Genomic DNA, 18,378 nt, shown 5'->3' with positions numbered 1-18,378 from the left:
AGCCACTTCTAGTTTATGAGTTAATTGCTCAATAGATGGCGTGGTGTGTATATGTATATAGAACACGAACAAGGTACATACTGTGGGGGAATTAAGGAAACAATGGAACATGTTTTGATTGAATGCGGGGGTATTCACCTATAAATACGTGTGTTCACAAGCCTACATGAGGCTTTTTGTTTTAGGGAAAGCTTCATGGAAAGCTGAACACGTCCGCGATAGAAGCAAGTAAGAGACGGTTAGAGTATTGGTGGAATAAAAGTAGAGATAAGGGACAAAAACAGCGAGAAAATGAGGTCATTCTGCCTGTAGAGGCAGAGAGATGGAATATAAAAGTATATTTTTCTTCGTTAAAATAAGATCAATTTATTCGAAGTAGATAAGGCATTAGGCCAACATAAAAAGAGAGTTTTCTATTCGTTTTTTTTTTGCGAGCCTGGTGGCACACATGTCACCATAAAGGGGAAGCTCATTGCATCCATCCATCCTTGAGAATAATATAACTAGATGATGTTAGTGGCTTTCCCAGCATACACGACATCGGCAACGAAAGAGCATCATAGACGACGAAGGCGATAAAAGCGACCATGCTCGTGTTGTTGATGCTGCTCCATCAAATGTCATGGGGGTGAGAGAATGAATGAAATAAATATATTTACAAAATATACAGGGAGAGTCAGAGGCAGCTGCAGCCAAGATGGAAGAACAGCAGCAACAACAACACGAGCACGGTCGCTTTCATCGTCTTTGTCGTCTATCATGCTCTTTCATTGCCGATGTCGTGTAACAATATCATAAGAGTGAATGATGTATGAGTGGAGCGAAGCGTCAGTCTGTGCTTCCATCCATCCGTGCGTCCGTCCGTTCGCCCGTCCGTCCATCCATCCTTGCTTCCGTCCGTCTGCTCCGTCCATGCTTCCTTCCATCCGTCTGTCCATCCGTGCTTCTGTTCGTCCCCCTGTGCGTCCGTGCCCCTGTCCATCCGTCCACCTGGACGCGCGGACTGTTGGACACACGGATGGACGGATGGACGCTTCGCTCCTCTCATCATCATTCACTTCGTGGATATGCTGTGATTTTTGTTTTTACTAGCAGAAAAACCCCTTCGTAGCATAAATACTGTTAATGTGTGCTCACAGTAGTTTCACGCAGTAGTTCTAGTTGGTGATAGGAGTGGAGTACGAACACTGAATTTAGGGGGGTGCATTGACAGAGACTTTGGGCGGGGGGGGGGGGTGATCGCCCTTTTGGATCCGCCACTGCCCTCATGACTTTGTTAAAGTTCTTTGTTTGGCCCCGCCGCGGTGGTCTAGTGGCTAAGGTACTCGGCTGCTGACCCGCAGGTCGCGGGTTCGAATCCCGGCTGCGGCGGCTACATTTCCGATGGAGGCGGAAATGTCGAGGCCCGTGTGCTCAGATTTGGGTGCACGTTAAAGAACCCCAGGTGGTCAAAATTTCCGGAGCCCTCCACTACGGCGTCTCTCATAATCATATGGTGGTTTTGGGACGTTAAACCCCACAAATCAATCAATCAATTAAAGTTCTTTGTTTGTGTGGCCACACCCCGTTGCAGACCACTCACGCGTCTCGTAGGTTCGCTGACATCCCAAGGGGCTTCCACAATGGTGGCGCCGCATTCGTAAATACCTAAGTGCAACATATCGTTCTTTGTGGTGATACGATGACAACGCCCGCATGTACAATGCTTAACACATCTCCCGTGCATTTTACGCAGTTAGCTGACGCCGCATTGAACATGGCCCTGGACGTGTACGCGGACTTCGGCATTCTTCTACTGGTGGAGAAGGGCCGAAAGCTGGCGCCGCTCCCGATGGCGGCCCTCGCCAGCTACGGCTTCGTGGGCATAGCCTTTCTGGCCTTCCACGGCCTCGCCGCTCGGGTTCTTCTCACGTACTTCTCGAGGTCAATCGCCCTGTACGTGGAGTGCATACACTTGAGCCTCGACCGGTGTCTGCGATCTTGGAGCGTACCAGAAAGCAGGTACCCGAGTGCTCTCCAGAACGGTGGCCCGTTCGCAGGAATGCATGAATACCTGAGAGACAGTTACGATTACTGTAGATCGATTCTGTTAGGATTGCGTGCAAGACGCGAACACTCGATATTATTCCAAAGCTTGCGCGAGAAGTGACAAGCCTGGAATATTCGAAAGCAGTGTATGTATAAATTTAAATGCCGACGCTCTTCGCCGCTTGTCAGTTTATCGATCGACAGCCGATGCTGTGTTCGTGCACTATCAGTGCCAGTCTGTATTGCTATAATCTGACCTTCAGTTTCCTGGCCACAAGATCAGTCAAATAAGGAGTTCTCTCTTTGACTTGCCGTCTGTTGCCTACGTCACGACCACGTGACAATGGGCTTGATTTCGGACAACTTCTCAATAGTGCAACAGTACATTTCGCATAGTAAACTGAGGAATGGACCATGCATAAGTTTGAACTATTCCTTCATCCCTGATCTGTTCGATTGGAACGCGAGAGTATTTCATTGTGGCAAGGCATTTTGGGTAGATGGATATATAGTGTAACTTTGCGAACGTACCACTGATCTGCCATACAGTTTTTGAAACGATGTCTTCCACTCGACCGGTTGGCCCTCCGTCATGATATCACATTAGCTAGAACATCTATCAACGATGTTTGCATCCCTCCTTCCCTCTGCTGTTTTTATCTCCATGCGCTTTTTGCGCATCGAAACATGGGTAAGGCGTCTCCCCTCTGCTAACGCAGTGATCGACTGCAACCCTTGCACATTTGCACAATGGCATTTTAACTCGCACTTACATGCGACGTGCTGGGCAATGTGCACATGCGTTCTTCACACGATTAAAATGACCGGTTTCTTTTATCTCCACATCAGCCACGTTCGGCAGCAGCGCTCGCACGATCTGAAACAAACAGAACATACAACGTGGACTGCACACGAGGTGGACTCTGCATGCTATCGATTTCTACTTTATACGAAACATGACGGCGACGCCAACGGCGTACAAGAAAAGCATTGAGAAACCATCAATAGTGCCCATATTGTTGTTGTCGCGCTGAAAGCCGTTCCTCCACACCTTCGCTACCCTTCCTGCGGGTGATGTTTCCTGCGCACCGCATATTTCTTCAAGACACATGCACAACGTCGGCACCAAGCGTTAAGTCTATCAAGATTTCGCACTTGTCGACTTTGCCGCGCACAATGGTTATGCAAAACAAGGTGGAACGGGCGTGCGACTGCATGGCAATCGCAGGATAGGCGACAATTCACAGCAGGTATCTCTCGTGTATCGACCAGTCGAGCGCTTATTATTGACGTCACCCGCACAAACTTCTGGTTTGAGTAATTGTGTGGCAGAGACGGTAAACACAGGGAGAGAATAACGCACTCGCTCTTCTTATTTCCAGATGTCGTTCAGGGGCCCTTTAAAGTATACCATCACTGCTCATTACTGAAACGCATAGCGTGCGCACATGAAAGTGCTCTTGCTCGAATCGAACAGGCTTCAGGCATTTGACTGTAAGCACCTTCTAACTACAACTTGCGCGAACATGGTACACATTTAACCACATCTTTCCAAAATTATGTCCCGAGGCCAAATGTAAATTGTTGATAGTAGGGGGGCCACCTTAAAACGTATTCTCCGAGATTGCGAAATGGGTTAAAAGAAAATTCCAGTATATACCAACCCCCCACCCCCTCCGGATGAACTCTTGAGGGCTCACGTGAGGTTGACGTTTCATTTGACACGAAAGAATGAAAACTGAACATTCTTCTGTCTGTACCTTTTTAAGCACCTCAAAACAACTTACAACTTCCCACCCTGCCCCACAGTAAGGTACTTCTGGTGGACCACGTGCGCGCCCAGCTGTCCCAAATAAAGAAGTGCGCCGACCTGGCGAGTTCTATATTGGGCCCGAGCCTGCTGTACGCCTACGCCTACAGCGTGATTCTGCTTTGTGCATCCGCCTACTATGCGACACAAACGGAGTTTCCGTACCGCGTCAGGCTGCTCTTCTTGTTCTTCTTCGTCTTCCACTATCTCAGCATCTTCGTGCCACCGATGGAGGCCCACCGTATGAAAAACACCGTACGTAAGTGCTTCTGTCATGTGATCGCGATCACAACCAGACTCTCGCACCGTCATTGCATTGAAAAAGGAGTAAAACGTTTGGCCATTTTGTACACGCTAGAACATGCTTGCCCCTGCATCGTCTTTTCCAGAGTCTAGTGGTTTGTTTACTCACTTCTATCTTCAATAATGAGAAAGAAAACTCCAGTTAAGAGAACTTACACACTTTGCGGCCCCATAAACAGAGTAGCGACAAGTACATGATTGATTGATATGTGGGGTTTAACGTCCCAAACCCACCATATGACTATGAGAAACGCAGTGGAGGACTCCGGAAATTTCGACTACCTGGGGTTCTTTAACGTGCACTCAAATCTGGGCACACTGGCCTACAGTATTTTCGCCTTCATCGAAAATGCAACCGCCGCAGGCGGGATTCGATCCCTAGTGGCTAAGATATCGGAATGCGATCTCTAGTGGCTAAGGTACTCGGCTGCTGACCTGCGGGTCAGCAGCCGCGTACCTTAGCTATTAGACCGCCGTGGCGGGGCAATACATAATTGTCCAGCTTTGAGTGTGTTTGTATAGACGCAGCAGTCAATTATATTTTCTACCTTCTATTACGTCGCATTGAAGTTAACCTTCTTAGGAATACCTGCCTTTCCACGAAACTAACAGAATTAACGTATTCATTTCACTGCTTATTCTGTAAATCCTGCTTATCTCGCTAAGGGAAATAAATGTTTGCATTATGCCAGCCTGAATACTAGCGAGGTGTTTCTCTTAAAAGTGATCGACCCTGTAAGTCAACCAGCGCGAGACGTGCAATGTCACGGCTTTGAAGTATGAAAACTTTGTCCACCTTTTTTTCAGATGAGCGAACTTCTGAGCGTCGTGCAATGTGTTCCAATGACTGAATACTCCGACGACCTTTTCGTGCAGGTAAGTTCGTCGCTATACCATTTTAACAACCTTTTTCTAAGTTTGTGCAATAGTTTTTCTGGAGGATAGTTTTGCTTACATTGTTGTAATTGTAATACACTGCCGCACAAATGTGCTTCGTTTTTTTTTTTTGCCTTCACACCTCCATGCTCTGTAAGAAACAGGGTACATCACATTGTAAAACATTATCCCCCTTCCAATCGTTTTGATCTCACGTCTTTGCTTTTTCTGTCAGTTTCTGTTTCTTGTTGCTGTTTCTTTTCTTCTCTAAATGATATTGTGTCTGCATTCAAAACGATTGTTTCATCTGCATGTCATGTCGCTTTTCTATTCTCTATCCACCATTTTGCGATTGCCTCATATTTTCATCTTTGTATGTGCGTTTGCATATATTTTTTCTGTGACTATTCCTGCTTGTGTTGCCCCCCCCCCCCCCAGCAATATTAAATATAAATAGTCTAAGGGTAAGGAACACATCAAACCATGTTGATCGCAGTTGGTCCAACAGCCTCGGTACGCTTACGCAGGGCGCCAAAATGAGCCTATCGCAGGTTTAATAAACTATACTTGGCATTTCATTCATGCTTTGTGCTAAAGTACTTTCACGGAAGAAATCTACTGTTCCAAGCGACCACCACTACTATAGAGCTATTTCACACATTTTCTTATATGAAACCTACAAGTAGCGTTTAACCAATCATCTACCGACATTATGTTGTACGTAGAATATCTGGGCGTACAGGCCATCGATCTGTGGTTACATGACAGCAAACTTTCCTTAGAAGTGCTTACGTTGTCACATATCATTTTCGCGGGAAATGTGGTATATAAGCAATTAGCAGGATTTTTTCATCTGGTCCAGCCAGGCAGAAATGATAGAGTGAATGCAACGCCTCCTCTATTTTATCAATGCCAGTCAGATGCGTCCGATTCCATAGAGTATTATAAAAGGTTAAGAGAGGGCACTTTCATAGGCCCCTGCGGCTGATTTTAAAGCCCCTATGCCTTCGGAAAAGTACAGCATTCTTTTGATCTGTGCCGCTTTCTCCTCTCACCAGCTCAAAAGCAAACTCCAAGCTCGTGGCGCGTTACAGGGGGCGCCACTGTCGCAAGTGAAAAAAAAAAAGCATTGTGTTAATATACACATGGAGTTTCCAAATATACACTAGAGGGAACTTTGGCGCTAGTGTCTATGGGAGCTGCAACGCATGGCGCTTCAACGAGCATGGGAATGATGGGTAGTACACACATTTGTCTAATCAGCAGATGTTCTAATCAGCAGATGTCTAATCAGCAGATGTTCAGCAGTTGTGCTTCAACACCTTAATATTTTAGACTTGCCTTTCCAAATCGGGTCAGAAAGTTGAAAAGGGTTGAATCTTTCTTTCGAAACAAAACCGATATACAGCAATAAACGAAGCTGCAAGTACGATTCGCCGCCCGCAAGTACGATGACTAGGCAAATGTGTGTACTGCCCATCATTCCCATGGTCGCTGAACGATCGCAGCCACAGAGTCTCCTCTAGTTAATTTTAGGAAGCTCTATGAATGTACAGACTCTAGAGGAAAAGCTCCTCATAGGGCATAGAGTTAATACACTGACTCTAGAGGAAAAGCTGGGCCAGAAAAGCTATAACCACAAAAGCGCTGACATCTTGGAACGTTGTCATTGTTTCCATCACAGTACCTAGAATAAGCGCTGAATGTAAACCTCTAAAATACTCAAATTTTTGCAGTATAAATCATAAACAAGCGTGTTCACGTATTATAAACAAACACAATATGTACAAAGTTTATTAAACTTACTTTTAGGACAAATACAATGGCAATTTATTCAATTTACTGAGCGCGAAGAGAAGCGTTTGCAGGTTTTTTTAGTAGATGGCGACACCATTCTTGTAACCTTGAGAGCGTCGTCTTGCTTGCGCTCCGGGTCAGTCGGCGTCCGTGTTTTCGGTTGCCAGGAGCCAAAAGCTCGACCTAATTAATGTGTCAGTCTTTTACTGCGATGTAACAGAGATCCACGAAACAGAGACAATGCCGGGCGTAATTGCAGCATGCGGTGGTGACTGCGAGTGGACGTCACACGAAGGCTGAGTATCCTTTCATCATGGCGGCACCCACGTGGTTATGGGTTTTAATGCATGTGCTCTATGGGGAGCTTTTCATCTAGAGACTATATATTTACTCTATGCCATCGGGCCCATTCGCCTTGATGGAACGATACTCAGCTTTCGGGTGACGTTCATTCGCAGACACCACTTGCATGCTGCAATGAAACTTGGTATTTTTTCTGTTTCGTGGATCTCTGTTAAATCGCAGTATGAGACTGTAACATGAAGTCGACTTCTTGGTTCGTGACAGCAAAAAACTCACTCGGCGCGCAAGCAAGTTGGTGCGATCGGCCTCACGCCAAATCGCCCCGTCCACGGAGGAAGGAAACCTTTCCTTCCTTCGTAACCATGCTAAAGTGTTCTAGAACTCTATAACCATGCTTATGCTCTCAACTTTATAAAGGTGGTGACGTCATCTACTGAACAAACCTGTAAACGCTTCTCTCCGCGGTCAGTAAATTGTATAAATGGCCACTTTATGTTGTCTAAAAACAATTTGTATTTTTTTCATACAATTAGTGTTCATTTATAATACCTGAACACGTTTGTTTACATTTTGTACTGCGAAAATTTGAGTGTTTTTTTTTACGTTTACATTTAGCGCTTCTTTTAAGTATTGTGATGACAACAATGACAACGTTCTAAGATGTCGGCGTTCAGGTTTATAGAGTTAATAAACAGATTTTAGAGGAGAAGCTGGGCCGAAATTGTATGAAATTATATGGCTATAATGCTGACGCCGGTGAGTTTCACGCAGAACACGGGCACAGTGGCTGGGCGCTGGGTCGGCCTCGTGTCGGAATGCAACCGTTGAAGACGCACGACCAATCGCGTTGTCTGTGCAGTTGCTGAATTATTGACGTGAAAACTATCACCGTTGTCAGTGCATCTAACGCGCGTTCTTTTGTACTTGCTTCGTTGTCGGTGAGCTGTTACTCGCTGTTAATGCTCGGACGAAATGATTTCGCCGAAGCTGTCACGCTGGCCCAGAGTGTTGATCCCCATTCCATCAGTTTCGGATCATCACGACACGCGCGCTGCGCAGCTCACGTGCTTTCCGAGCCGGAGAGAGAGTCGTGCCTTCGGCTTTACGTTTGAAAGTAAACAAGAGAGGAAAATTTGCCCAGACAATATGGCTGGCTTTTGGCTTCATCGCGGCTTCACAACAGATGACGTCAGGGCCTCTCCTAACTTTCCTTCCTCTGTGATCTATTTGTTTGTTTAGTCATCTATCTATTATACGTTCACGTATTTATTCATTTATCCACACACTTATTTACTCATCTAGTCGTCTGTCTACCTACTTACTTCTTCATCTATCTATTTGTTTGACTAATCTTCTATCTATGTATACGTTTACTTATTTAAGCATCTATCTATATACTTAGTTGCTTATCTAGTTATCTATCTACTTACTTACTTAATCATCAATCTATATGTTTGTCTAGTCATCTATTTATTTATACGTTTACGTATTTATTTATTTATTCATACACTTTTTACTTGTCTAGTCAATTGTCTACCTATTTACTTCTTCATCTATCTATTTGTTTGAGTAATCATCTATCTATGTAAACGTTTACTTATTTAAGCATCTATCTATATACTTAGTTACTTATTTAGTTATCTATAGACTATCTACCTACTTACTTAATCATTCATCTATATATTTGTCTAGTCATCTATCTATTTACACGTTTACTTTATTAATTATTTATCTATTTACTTTGGTACTTATTTAGTCATTTATCTATTACTTATTTATTCATTCATCAATTTGTTTGTTTAATTATCTATTTATTTATACGTTTACCTATACACTTATTTATCTATGACCTAATTACTTATCTAGTATTTTATCTACCTACTTATTCATTCATCTCTCTATTTCACGGAGAAAAAAAAAGGTTGGAAAGGGCTTGCTCAGCCAGCGCGCCATGTAAAAATTGTGGAGGAAATGACATCATGGCGGCCATATTCACTGGGCACAATGGTGGCGTTGCTATAGTCATATAAACTCTATGGTTATAGTTACGTGTTGCGCAGTGGAGTTGGTCTAGTGAGCGGCCGCGGCTGGCGGCTTAATGTGTGCCTCCCCAGGTCTCGTGCTGAGCCGTGGCCGACAATATCCATGCTCTGCGCCGCGTTATTGGTTACGCAGTGTTCTCCTGGCAGTTACTGTACTCTCAGCAGCGTTTACAAATCCTTTTGTCAATTACGGGGTTCCAACAGTGCGTATAACGAGTGCATATCTATGTGTCGTGGGGCGGATGACGCGGATTAAGCAATTAATGTTTAGCGAAATTGCGTTGGGCACCATGACGAGGCGGAATGACGAGGAAAGCCTTGCAGGTCAGTGACGGTTAAGCAGTGCCCCTGCTTGTGACAATGGACGACGCTGTTGAGCCCAGCAAGACGCAATGAGGACCATGTGCACATACGTAGTTTTGTGTTGTGTGTGTATACACTAACAACTTGCATGTGCGTATTAAAACACTCTGTTCCGCTTCGTATACTCTCCCCCAGCATTGCATGTAATCTCAACGTAACAGCAGCCGCGTTCAATTACAGTGTCATTTGTACCGTGCTCAAAATCCCCATGGTCACAGAATGCTGACGCCGGTGAGTTTCACGCGGAACATGGGCACAGTGGCTGGGCGCTGCGTCGGCCTCGTGTCGGAATGCAACCGTAAAAGGCGCACGACCAATCGTGATATCTGTACAGTTGCTGAATTAATGACGTGAAAACACGCGCCGTTGTCAGTGCATCTAGCGCGCGTTCTCTTGTATTTGCTTCGTTGGCGGTGAGCCGTTACGCGCTGTGAATACTCGGACGAAATGATTTCGCCGAAGGTGTCGCGCTGACCCAGAGTGTTGAGCCCCGTTCCATTAGTTTCGGATCGAAACGACACGTGCGCTGCGCAGCCCACATGCTTTCCGAGCCGGAGAGAGAGTCGCGCCTTCTGCTTTGTAAACAAGAGAGGAGAATTTGCCCAGTCAATGTGGCCGACTTCAGGCTCGTGTCGCCAAAGCACGGAATATCTCTGCAGCGGTGCGTACGTAGTCGAATGCGCACAACGATGCATCTTCTGGGGAAACTGAATAGAGTCACAGCAGGCAGTGCGCGTCCCTTTTCTGATCGTGTCCGACAGTCATGTCTCAGAATTAAGTAGGCTCTCTGCACAGCTGATCGTGCCGCGTCGACCACGAGCGACGACGGGGACGCTACGCTTCCCCTAGCTGTGTCAGCAGAAGACATATCGTTGTGCGCAGTCGACTAGGTACGCACCGCTACGGAGATATTCCGTGCTTTGGCGACACGAGCATTCGCTTCCCCTTAAACATTCATACGCTGAGTAATACTGATCGAGACACGATCTCTTAATTGCACAGCAGCACACACAGCAAGCGAATGCGCCCCGACTTCTGCAACGCGAGGTTCATTCCGTTAATGAAAATGGCCAACGTCGCACTCGCGAACCAGTTCATCGCACACACACTAGCGAAATGCACGGCGGACGATGCGTCGTTTCCCTAACTCTGAGACACGATCTCTTATTTGCACAGCTGCGCACACAGCAAGAGAGGGCGTCCCGACTTCTGCAATGCGTTCCGTTAATTAAAATGGCCAACGTCACTCACGCACTCATGAAATGCATCGCGGACGACAGAAAGCCCGCACGGAAAAATTACAACTACAGGGGCAAAGTTTTTCGCCAAATTTGGCGGCAGTTTGGCAACACTTACTTTCCTAGTCTGGCAACAGTTTATGCAACGCCAAACCGACCCTTGCCCTAGGGTCTATGACTCTCTAGTGTGAATATATGAAATCTATAAACAAGCAACTGTAAGCGCTCCACTGGCGTAGCCAGAGGGTCGTTAAAAAACTTAATACCAACCCCCCCCCCCCCCCCAAAAAAAAATGTTTTATTTAAAAATTTCTGGCCTCGCTACAGAAGCCCACTGTGCGCTTTGAAAGAAATAGAATGAACGCTTGAACAGAGAAATTTGAAGCCATGTTACAGCAACAAAAATGCAAAAATTCGAGCCAAACTATAGCAGAAATAAGTCAGAAACAAACAGGCACGCCATGACTCACGCAAAGCACCGATATTTAACAAGCCAGAAAACAAGACAGAGATGTCAGTAAGTGATTTGATGTACATATGGCCAAACGTATTGTACCCTTAATGCAAATATAACGATTCAACTAAATCTCGTTACTTGTGTAAAATATTGTAATAAATTGTGCATTGTCACCCTCGTTGAAGACACCAAACTTCGAAAAACTTCCTGCATAAGGCACCTTACATTGTGTGCCTCAGCAGTCAGCTGCATAATTAACAGGTAAACCTCTTATTAAGACATCAAAATAAGGCTTAATATTACTTTATAAAAAAACTCTAACCGATGCATCAAACTTGATGCGCCAGAATCTTGAAAAGAATGTTATTAACAACAGCGCTAAGTTTTGTGTTGCGAATAAAATTCAATTCAATTACGGGGTGATTATAGCCGCAGTACATTTAATGCCTACAGCTCCGAATGCTGATCTACATCATCAAGCACGATGACCTGAAGTTCACAGGTTGTGGCTTCTTTGCTGTAGACCTATCGACCTTTGCAGCGGTAAGTGCCAAGATTTTGATGCAAAATTATCATATTTCCAAATGAAATCTGCACATGCTAAACCTTGTCTGCCATATAAATACGATCATCAAAATGATGCAGTGAAGAATTCCAGAGATGACCTTTACCAGGCAGTTCAAAGGTATACTTTGATGACGAAGAAGAAAACATGGAAGACTACTCTTTCAGGAGCTGAACACGTAATGGGGCCCCTTGCCCAACGCCTTCTCAACCGCTAGCCTAGCTTTGGCTCTCAGAGCATGTCTCAATCGTGCCGTAAGAAAACGAAAGACAGCAGTGAACATAAAGATTGGTCGTTTCAAACTATCCAAGAATGCTTATTTTAAGTGCTGTTGTTTGGTTCCCACTACACCATAATTGCTGCTTTTGCAAATCGGCGAAGGGCCCACCATGTGTCCGTAAAGGCAACAGACGAACATATGCAGCTGCTCACTTTGTTGATGATTCTGCTGCTGATGATGCTTGATTATGTCTGACCGCGTTGTAATAGATGGGCCTTAAAATGCCCACTGATTGCTAAATTCACATGTTCTGACGACTGGTGCGATTCTACGCTTCTGCCACGTAATGTTACATGCCGTTAAACTTTTATACCTGTCATTCATATAGTGTTTTTTTGTTTTTTTCAATGCGGTTTCAAGCAATATTATAACTCTGTGGTGGAACACCTGCTCGCCCCGGAGGCAGCCTAGGTTCAATTTTCTTTCGTAACGAAGTTTTTTTATTATTTGTTATTTTCACAATCTTTCCGTCATGGACAAGATGATCCTTATCTCACAACCAATGAAGCAATGGCAGCACCGGAATTTCTGCAAAACAAGCTTTTTAACGCTATCACTTTAAAACACTACAATGTTTTCTTTTGGCAACATTTCGATCGACAAAACTTGACAGCTATAGAGTTTCGAAGACGGTGCCGCTTTGTTCGTATGCCCGCTTAGATTTTATATCGAGACTTGACAATAATAATAGTAATAATAATATGGACGGATGCGGAAGTTTATTTGAAGTCCTGAGGTGCACGACTTAACCTGCAGCTCCCACATTGGGACAGTCAGGCCAACCCCGACTGCCGCATCGTGGGCCCTCTGGACAGCCCACAGTTGGTCCCCGACATAATAATAATAATAATAATAATAATAATAATAATAATAATAATAATAATAATAATAATAATAATAATAATAATAATAATAATATTATTATTATTATTATTATTATTATTATTATTATTATTATTATTATTATTATTATTATTATTATTATTATTATTGGATTTTATGCCCCAAAATAATGACGCAGATATGAAACACACCGCAGTGGAATTTCGATCATCTTCTGTACTTTAACATACACTGACAGTACTCGGGCCTCAATCATTTCGCCTCCACCGAATTGCGACCGCCGCGTCCAGGATCGAACCCGTGAGCATCGGGTCAGCAGCATAGCATCACAACCACTGCTGCACCAGGACAGACGGCGCTTGAAGAGTTATTGGAAATAGAATGAGTACTTTTCAAGGCGTCCTGCAGTATTTTTGGAGCATGGTTAGAAAATGGTGCCGATCGTTAGTCTAGGACACGAGCCAAATATTATAGGGTAGCACGTAGGCTGGAATTCACAATAAATTCTCGAATTCAAATAAACATTCCTTTCTCTTCTTTCAAAAGATGATGCTATAAGCTAGAAAATCACTCATCACAGCCACTGTATCAACCACTGGCTGATTTGAGCATGGCGTGCTTGGTCGTAACTGGGTCCGCCGTGAAAGGCCGTTACTTGACAACGCATGTGTGCACAATCGCACTAAAATCCTCGTATTTGAAGAGACAAAAAAAGAGTGCTCAAGGTCCTGAGACATGCGTGATATTTTTCTTTCTCCGGGCCATCCCTCCCTGCTTAGCTTCCAGTGTTCTCATCGGGACGAGTGAAGAATGTAATTGCAGCAAGTGACAAATCTTTGTAGCTTGCTCGTACTTGAGTTTCTAAAAATTGTTTCCTGTATTTTCCTGTAAAAGTATTACAGGGCCACTTTAACTGGAAGCACCTATCAAAAGCGGTTCTTATCAGCACCAACTTGCCGCAACACCAGCAATTTTTCACTGACCATGTCTTGCGCACTTATCTTGCAGATCACCGGAGCGGTCATCACATACACTGTTGTCTTGGCCCATACAAGTGCGAGTTACCTCTGAGACACACGTCTGCCTCCACGCAACATCGTGGACATTGAAAGAGCACACGCTGCTTACTGCTGTTATGCGTATTTAAGCAAATCATCTGTACTCAACTCGCATGTCAGTGCAACAAAGTAATGTTGAAATGGTAACGCATGAATGTTCGTGAAGCTTTCACGGTGAGAAATAAAGTCTAGGGAAGTGTGATACGTTGTACAACGCTAGAGTTACTGTCTATGCTACCTTTAGGTATTCTTTATTTATTTATTTATTTAATACATACTGCAGACCACAGTTGTGGCCCTGGCAGGACGAGCACTTGAATAGCACAATAATACAAAAATAGCAAAAGGGACAAAAAATGAAACGGCAGACATTGCATTGTCAATCCAACACACAATTAACAACACTAACAAAAAATGGGGCTATACAGTATCTAATAAGTATGGCTCAGCAATGGAATTCTATTCAGCCACGGTACGCGGAAAAAATGAAAATTTGTAAGTATCGGTATGCGCTTAATATGGTGTTAGCGATCTAGGGTTATGGTGCCGCGTGTGTTTTGTGGTCAGGGCGGATATATACAGGGAGGGGTCGATAGCCAATTCATGTTTAGTAAGTGAGCAGAGGAAATCGAGACGAAATTTTTGTCTTCTTAACTGAAGCTTGGGAATGTTATTGGCAATCATTAATTCAGAGGGAGAATCCGTGCGATGAAATTTTGAAAAAATGAACCTGACAGCTTTCCTCTGAATCTTTTCCAATTTATCGATGTTATTTTTGGTATACGGGTCCCATACTACAGCAGCATACTCAAGTTTTGGTCTAACGTATGAATGGTAGCAAAGAAGTTTAACACTTGGAGGCGAATTACGAAGTTTGTGTCTCAAGAAACACAGTTTTCGAAAAGCGGAGGAGCAGATGTTTTCTATGCGCAAGTTCCAGGAAAGATTACTAGTGAACGTTACGCCTAAGTATTTGAAGCTGTTGACTTGGTTCACCGCGCATGATCCCAGTGTGTACTGAAATTGGAATGGAGATTTTTTGCGCGTTATGCGGAGGGAAACAGTTTTCTCCGCGTTGACAACCATGCCCCAACCCCTACACCAACTGTATATATTGTCCAGGTTTGTGTTAAGTTCTATTTGATCTTGCATGCTGGAGATTTCACGGAATAAAATACAGTCATCTGCAAACAGCCGGACATGAGTGGTGGGTGTAACTACAGTGACAATATCATTGATGTATAACAGAAAAAGCAACGGCCCCAGAACACTACCTTGAGGCACTCCGGATGTGACAGGAAGACAGCTCGAGGCATGACCATCAATCAAGACATACTGCTCTCTATTCATCAGATACCTAGACACCCATGCTACCAAACTTTCGGGAAGATTTATATTTTTTAATTTTTGAATTAATTTGTCATGAGGAACTTTATCAAATGCTTTGCTAAGATCAAGAAAAATTGTGTCTACCTGAACATTATTATCAAGGGCTTTTGCAAACTCGTGTGTGACGGTGACCAGTTGAGTCACAGTCGAATAGCCTTTCCTAAAACCATGTTGGAAGCTTGTTAGAATCGAGTGTCTTTCAAGGAATTCAAGAATACGGTTGGCTATGATATGTTCAATTAATTTGCAGCATGTTGAAGTTAAAGATATAGGACGGTAGTTATCCGGAATTAATCGATCCCCTTTTTTAAAGATAGGGATGACTCTAGCGATCCTCCAGTCACGTGGTAGTGTTGCAGTTAACAGGGACGCTTGGAAGATTACAACAAGAAATTTGGCGACGCATTCAGCATAACGCCGAAGAAACACATTGGGAAGGTCATCAGGACCACAGCATTTTTTTGCTTTCAAGTTTAAAAGCATTGAAACCAAACCAGAATAAGAAATGAAATTCGCTTCACATGGTTCAAACAAAAATGTTTCTGGTACACATATTGCTGAATTGGCAAACACACTCTGAAAATAACTGTTGAAGTGATTTGCGATGTCACTGCGATTTGCAACCGTGCGCCCTTTGACAGAAATTGACGTCACTGGCTTTTTGTTATCGGATAGATAACTCCAGAACTTTGTTGGGTCGCTTTTAATAAAGTTTGGCATTAACGTTTTAAAGTAATAGTCTTTGGATTGTTGCACTTCACTTGCCAGGCTTCTTTGTAGCTTTTGGATCACATCTCGCTGGGCATGCCTCTTTTTCAATTTTTTAATTTTCCGCTTTAGATGGATGATACTGCGTGTCATCCAAGGTGTGCGTTTGTTAGTTTTTTTACGTTTGTTCGGTACAAAGTTGGTGATACAGTAGCGGCATATTTCCAAAAAGCGATCCCAAAGAGCGCATGCGTCATTGTCCTCATTGCTGAAGTCAACTAAGGCCGCTTCCATATGTTCAATCACGCAAGCGTCGTTTGCTCTAGAATAATCTTTAAAAGTTTGAACGGACGGTTTTTTATAACAAACGAATTTCAGGAGCGGAATAGATACGCTGACAAGGCTATGATCCGATAACCCTTGTTCTATTAATACAGAGTGCTCAGAAAAGTCGCGATTCACAAACACTAAGTCTAAAATAGAGCTCGACTGTCCTTGTACACGAGTAGGTTGTTTAACTAGTTGAATTAGGTCGTGTGTGAGCATGATGTTAAAAATAGCATTCTCATTTTTGTTAGGCTGCGAACAAGTTTGCAACCGGTCCCAGTCGATGGTGGGCAAATTGAAATCACCTATTAAAAATATTTTTTTATTAAGATACAGGGACATATGTGCTTGCAACGTGATTAGATAATCTGGAGCTGAGTCTGGAGGCCTGTAGCACGCGTACAAAAGAAAGCTATGGCCCCAGCTCGTAATCTGTAGGCATAAACATTCAAGACTGCCCACATCTGTTAGAATCCTAGCCTCTAATGGCGGCTTCACTAGGACAGCTACGCCCCCTCCTCTGGTGGCCCTGTCTTTGCGAAATACGTTGTAATGGGGTGGAAAAACTTCTTCATCACCTATTTCACTTCGCAACCAAGTTTCAGTTATTGCGGCTATGTGCGGATCATGTTGCAATAATTGAATTTCCAGTGAATCTATCTTATTAATGATACTGCGTGCATTTATATTCAGTAGCCTTAGTTGTTTTTCACTAACCACATTTTTTGTGTTTGAGCAAGACGATGTGATCTTCGCAGTGAATGAATCGGCGGAGCGTACAGTTGAGACGCTGACATGCCTTTCAATTAGCTCTGTAATTGCCCTTGGCTTCGCGTAATTGGGCGGCTTGACTCTGCGATTTCGTTTTTTTGGGCAGGAACTTTGTCGTTTTTCTCGTCATCCCAGACATAGGCCTTTTTGTTTATGTATAATCTATCAAAACTAAGCGAAGTTTTCTCTCCATTTTCGCGGTTTTCCTTAGAACTTTGCCAGAGCTTCCTCCTCAACTCTCTCACTCTTTTTGAAAAATCCTCGCCTATCGAATAATTTGTGCCTTTTAATTTGATTCCTTTTTTCAAAATGGCAATTTTGTCCCTTGAGTCCAGCAGCTTGAAGATTACTGGCCTTACTTTTCTGGGCGATGACCTTCCCAGCCTATGAATGCGCTCTACACCCACAGGATCCAAATGAAGAATGCCTTTGACTATCTCTTGGTTTACAGTATGTTCCAACGTGTCGCTACTTTCGTCCTCAGCTTCAGGTAATCCGTAAATGATAAGGTTAGACCTTCTGCTACGATTCTCGAGGTCATCTAGCTTGTTCTCAAGGGTTTGAATTGTAGTAGACATGGAAGCAATCTGTTCTTGGCATGAGGAGACCTTGGTTTCAAGCACTGTTAAGGCATCAAGTTTCCTTTCAATATCTCCAAGCCTCTTTTCTTTGATTTCTTTAATATCATTAGCGATTTCGTTAAGTTGTTTCGCTATTTTAGCCAGGTCTGGACCAGGGTTGGTCTCAATATCCCCTCCTAGCAAGAGTATCTTCCAGCACAACGAAGCAGCGTCATACATCAAGCAACAAATCTCTGAACAGAAAAGCCGTGGGCACGGCAGCACCACCACAAACGGTTCGCTAGAGCAAAAGCACTTTCCGTAATGCTTTCTCACCTGTATAATAAACAGGAACGGGTTAGCAGCGGTCCGCATGTTTGTGGTGCCACCGTGCCCAGTGATCGTGCCTTGAGCAGGGTTTCCTTTTATAGCCGAGTAGACGGGTGTCGTCATCCGCAGCTCCATCACGTGACGTTCTGCGCGCGCAGTGGACGAGTGACGGGGCAGCAAAGTCCATGACAACCCTTCCAAGTGGTACGGCACGAGGCAGTCGGTCCTCTCTTGGTCATGCGCCGTGGGACCGGCAATGCACTTGCCACGACGCGTGGCATTGACGTTATGCAGGAGGCCAAAAACCTGTATAATAAACAGGAACGGGTT

General features: G+C 44.0%; 1 protein-coding gene across 1 annotated transcript; it reads left to right on the top strand.

Annotated features, from left to right (window-relative positions):
* The first annotated feature begins 1,738 nt into the window (after positions 1-1,738).
* Positions 1,739-14,165, top strand: LOC119165700 (uncharacterized). The gene is made up of 5 exons (XM_075870354.1): positions 1,739-2,001; positions 3,838-4,093; positions 4,949-5,017; positions 11,671-11,760; positions 13,914-14,165. Exons 1-5 carry the CDS (start codon positions 1,757-1,759, stop codon positions 13,974-13,976), a joined length of 723 nt encoding a protein of 240 aa, XP_075726469.1. The 5' UTR covers positions 1,739-1,756; the 3' UTR covers positions 13,977-14,165.
* The last annotated feature ends 4,213 nt before the right edge of the window (positions 14,166-18,378 follow it).

The sequence above is a fragment of the Rhipicephalus microplus genome, chromosome 8, assembly GCF_043290135.1.
Source record: "Rhipicephalus microplus isolate Deutch F79 chromosome 8, USDA_Rmic, whole genome shotgun sequence".
NCBI classification, from domain to species: domain Eukaryota; kingdom Metazoa; phylum Arthropoda; class Arachnida; order Ixodida; family Ixodidae; genus Rhipicephalus; species Rhipicephalus microplus.
Note: the sequence above shows the minus strand (reverse complement) of the source record. Positions and strands in the feature narration are given on the sequence as shown.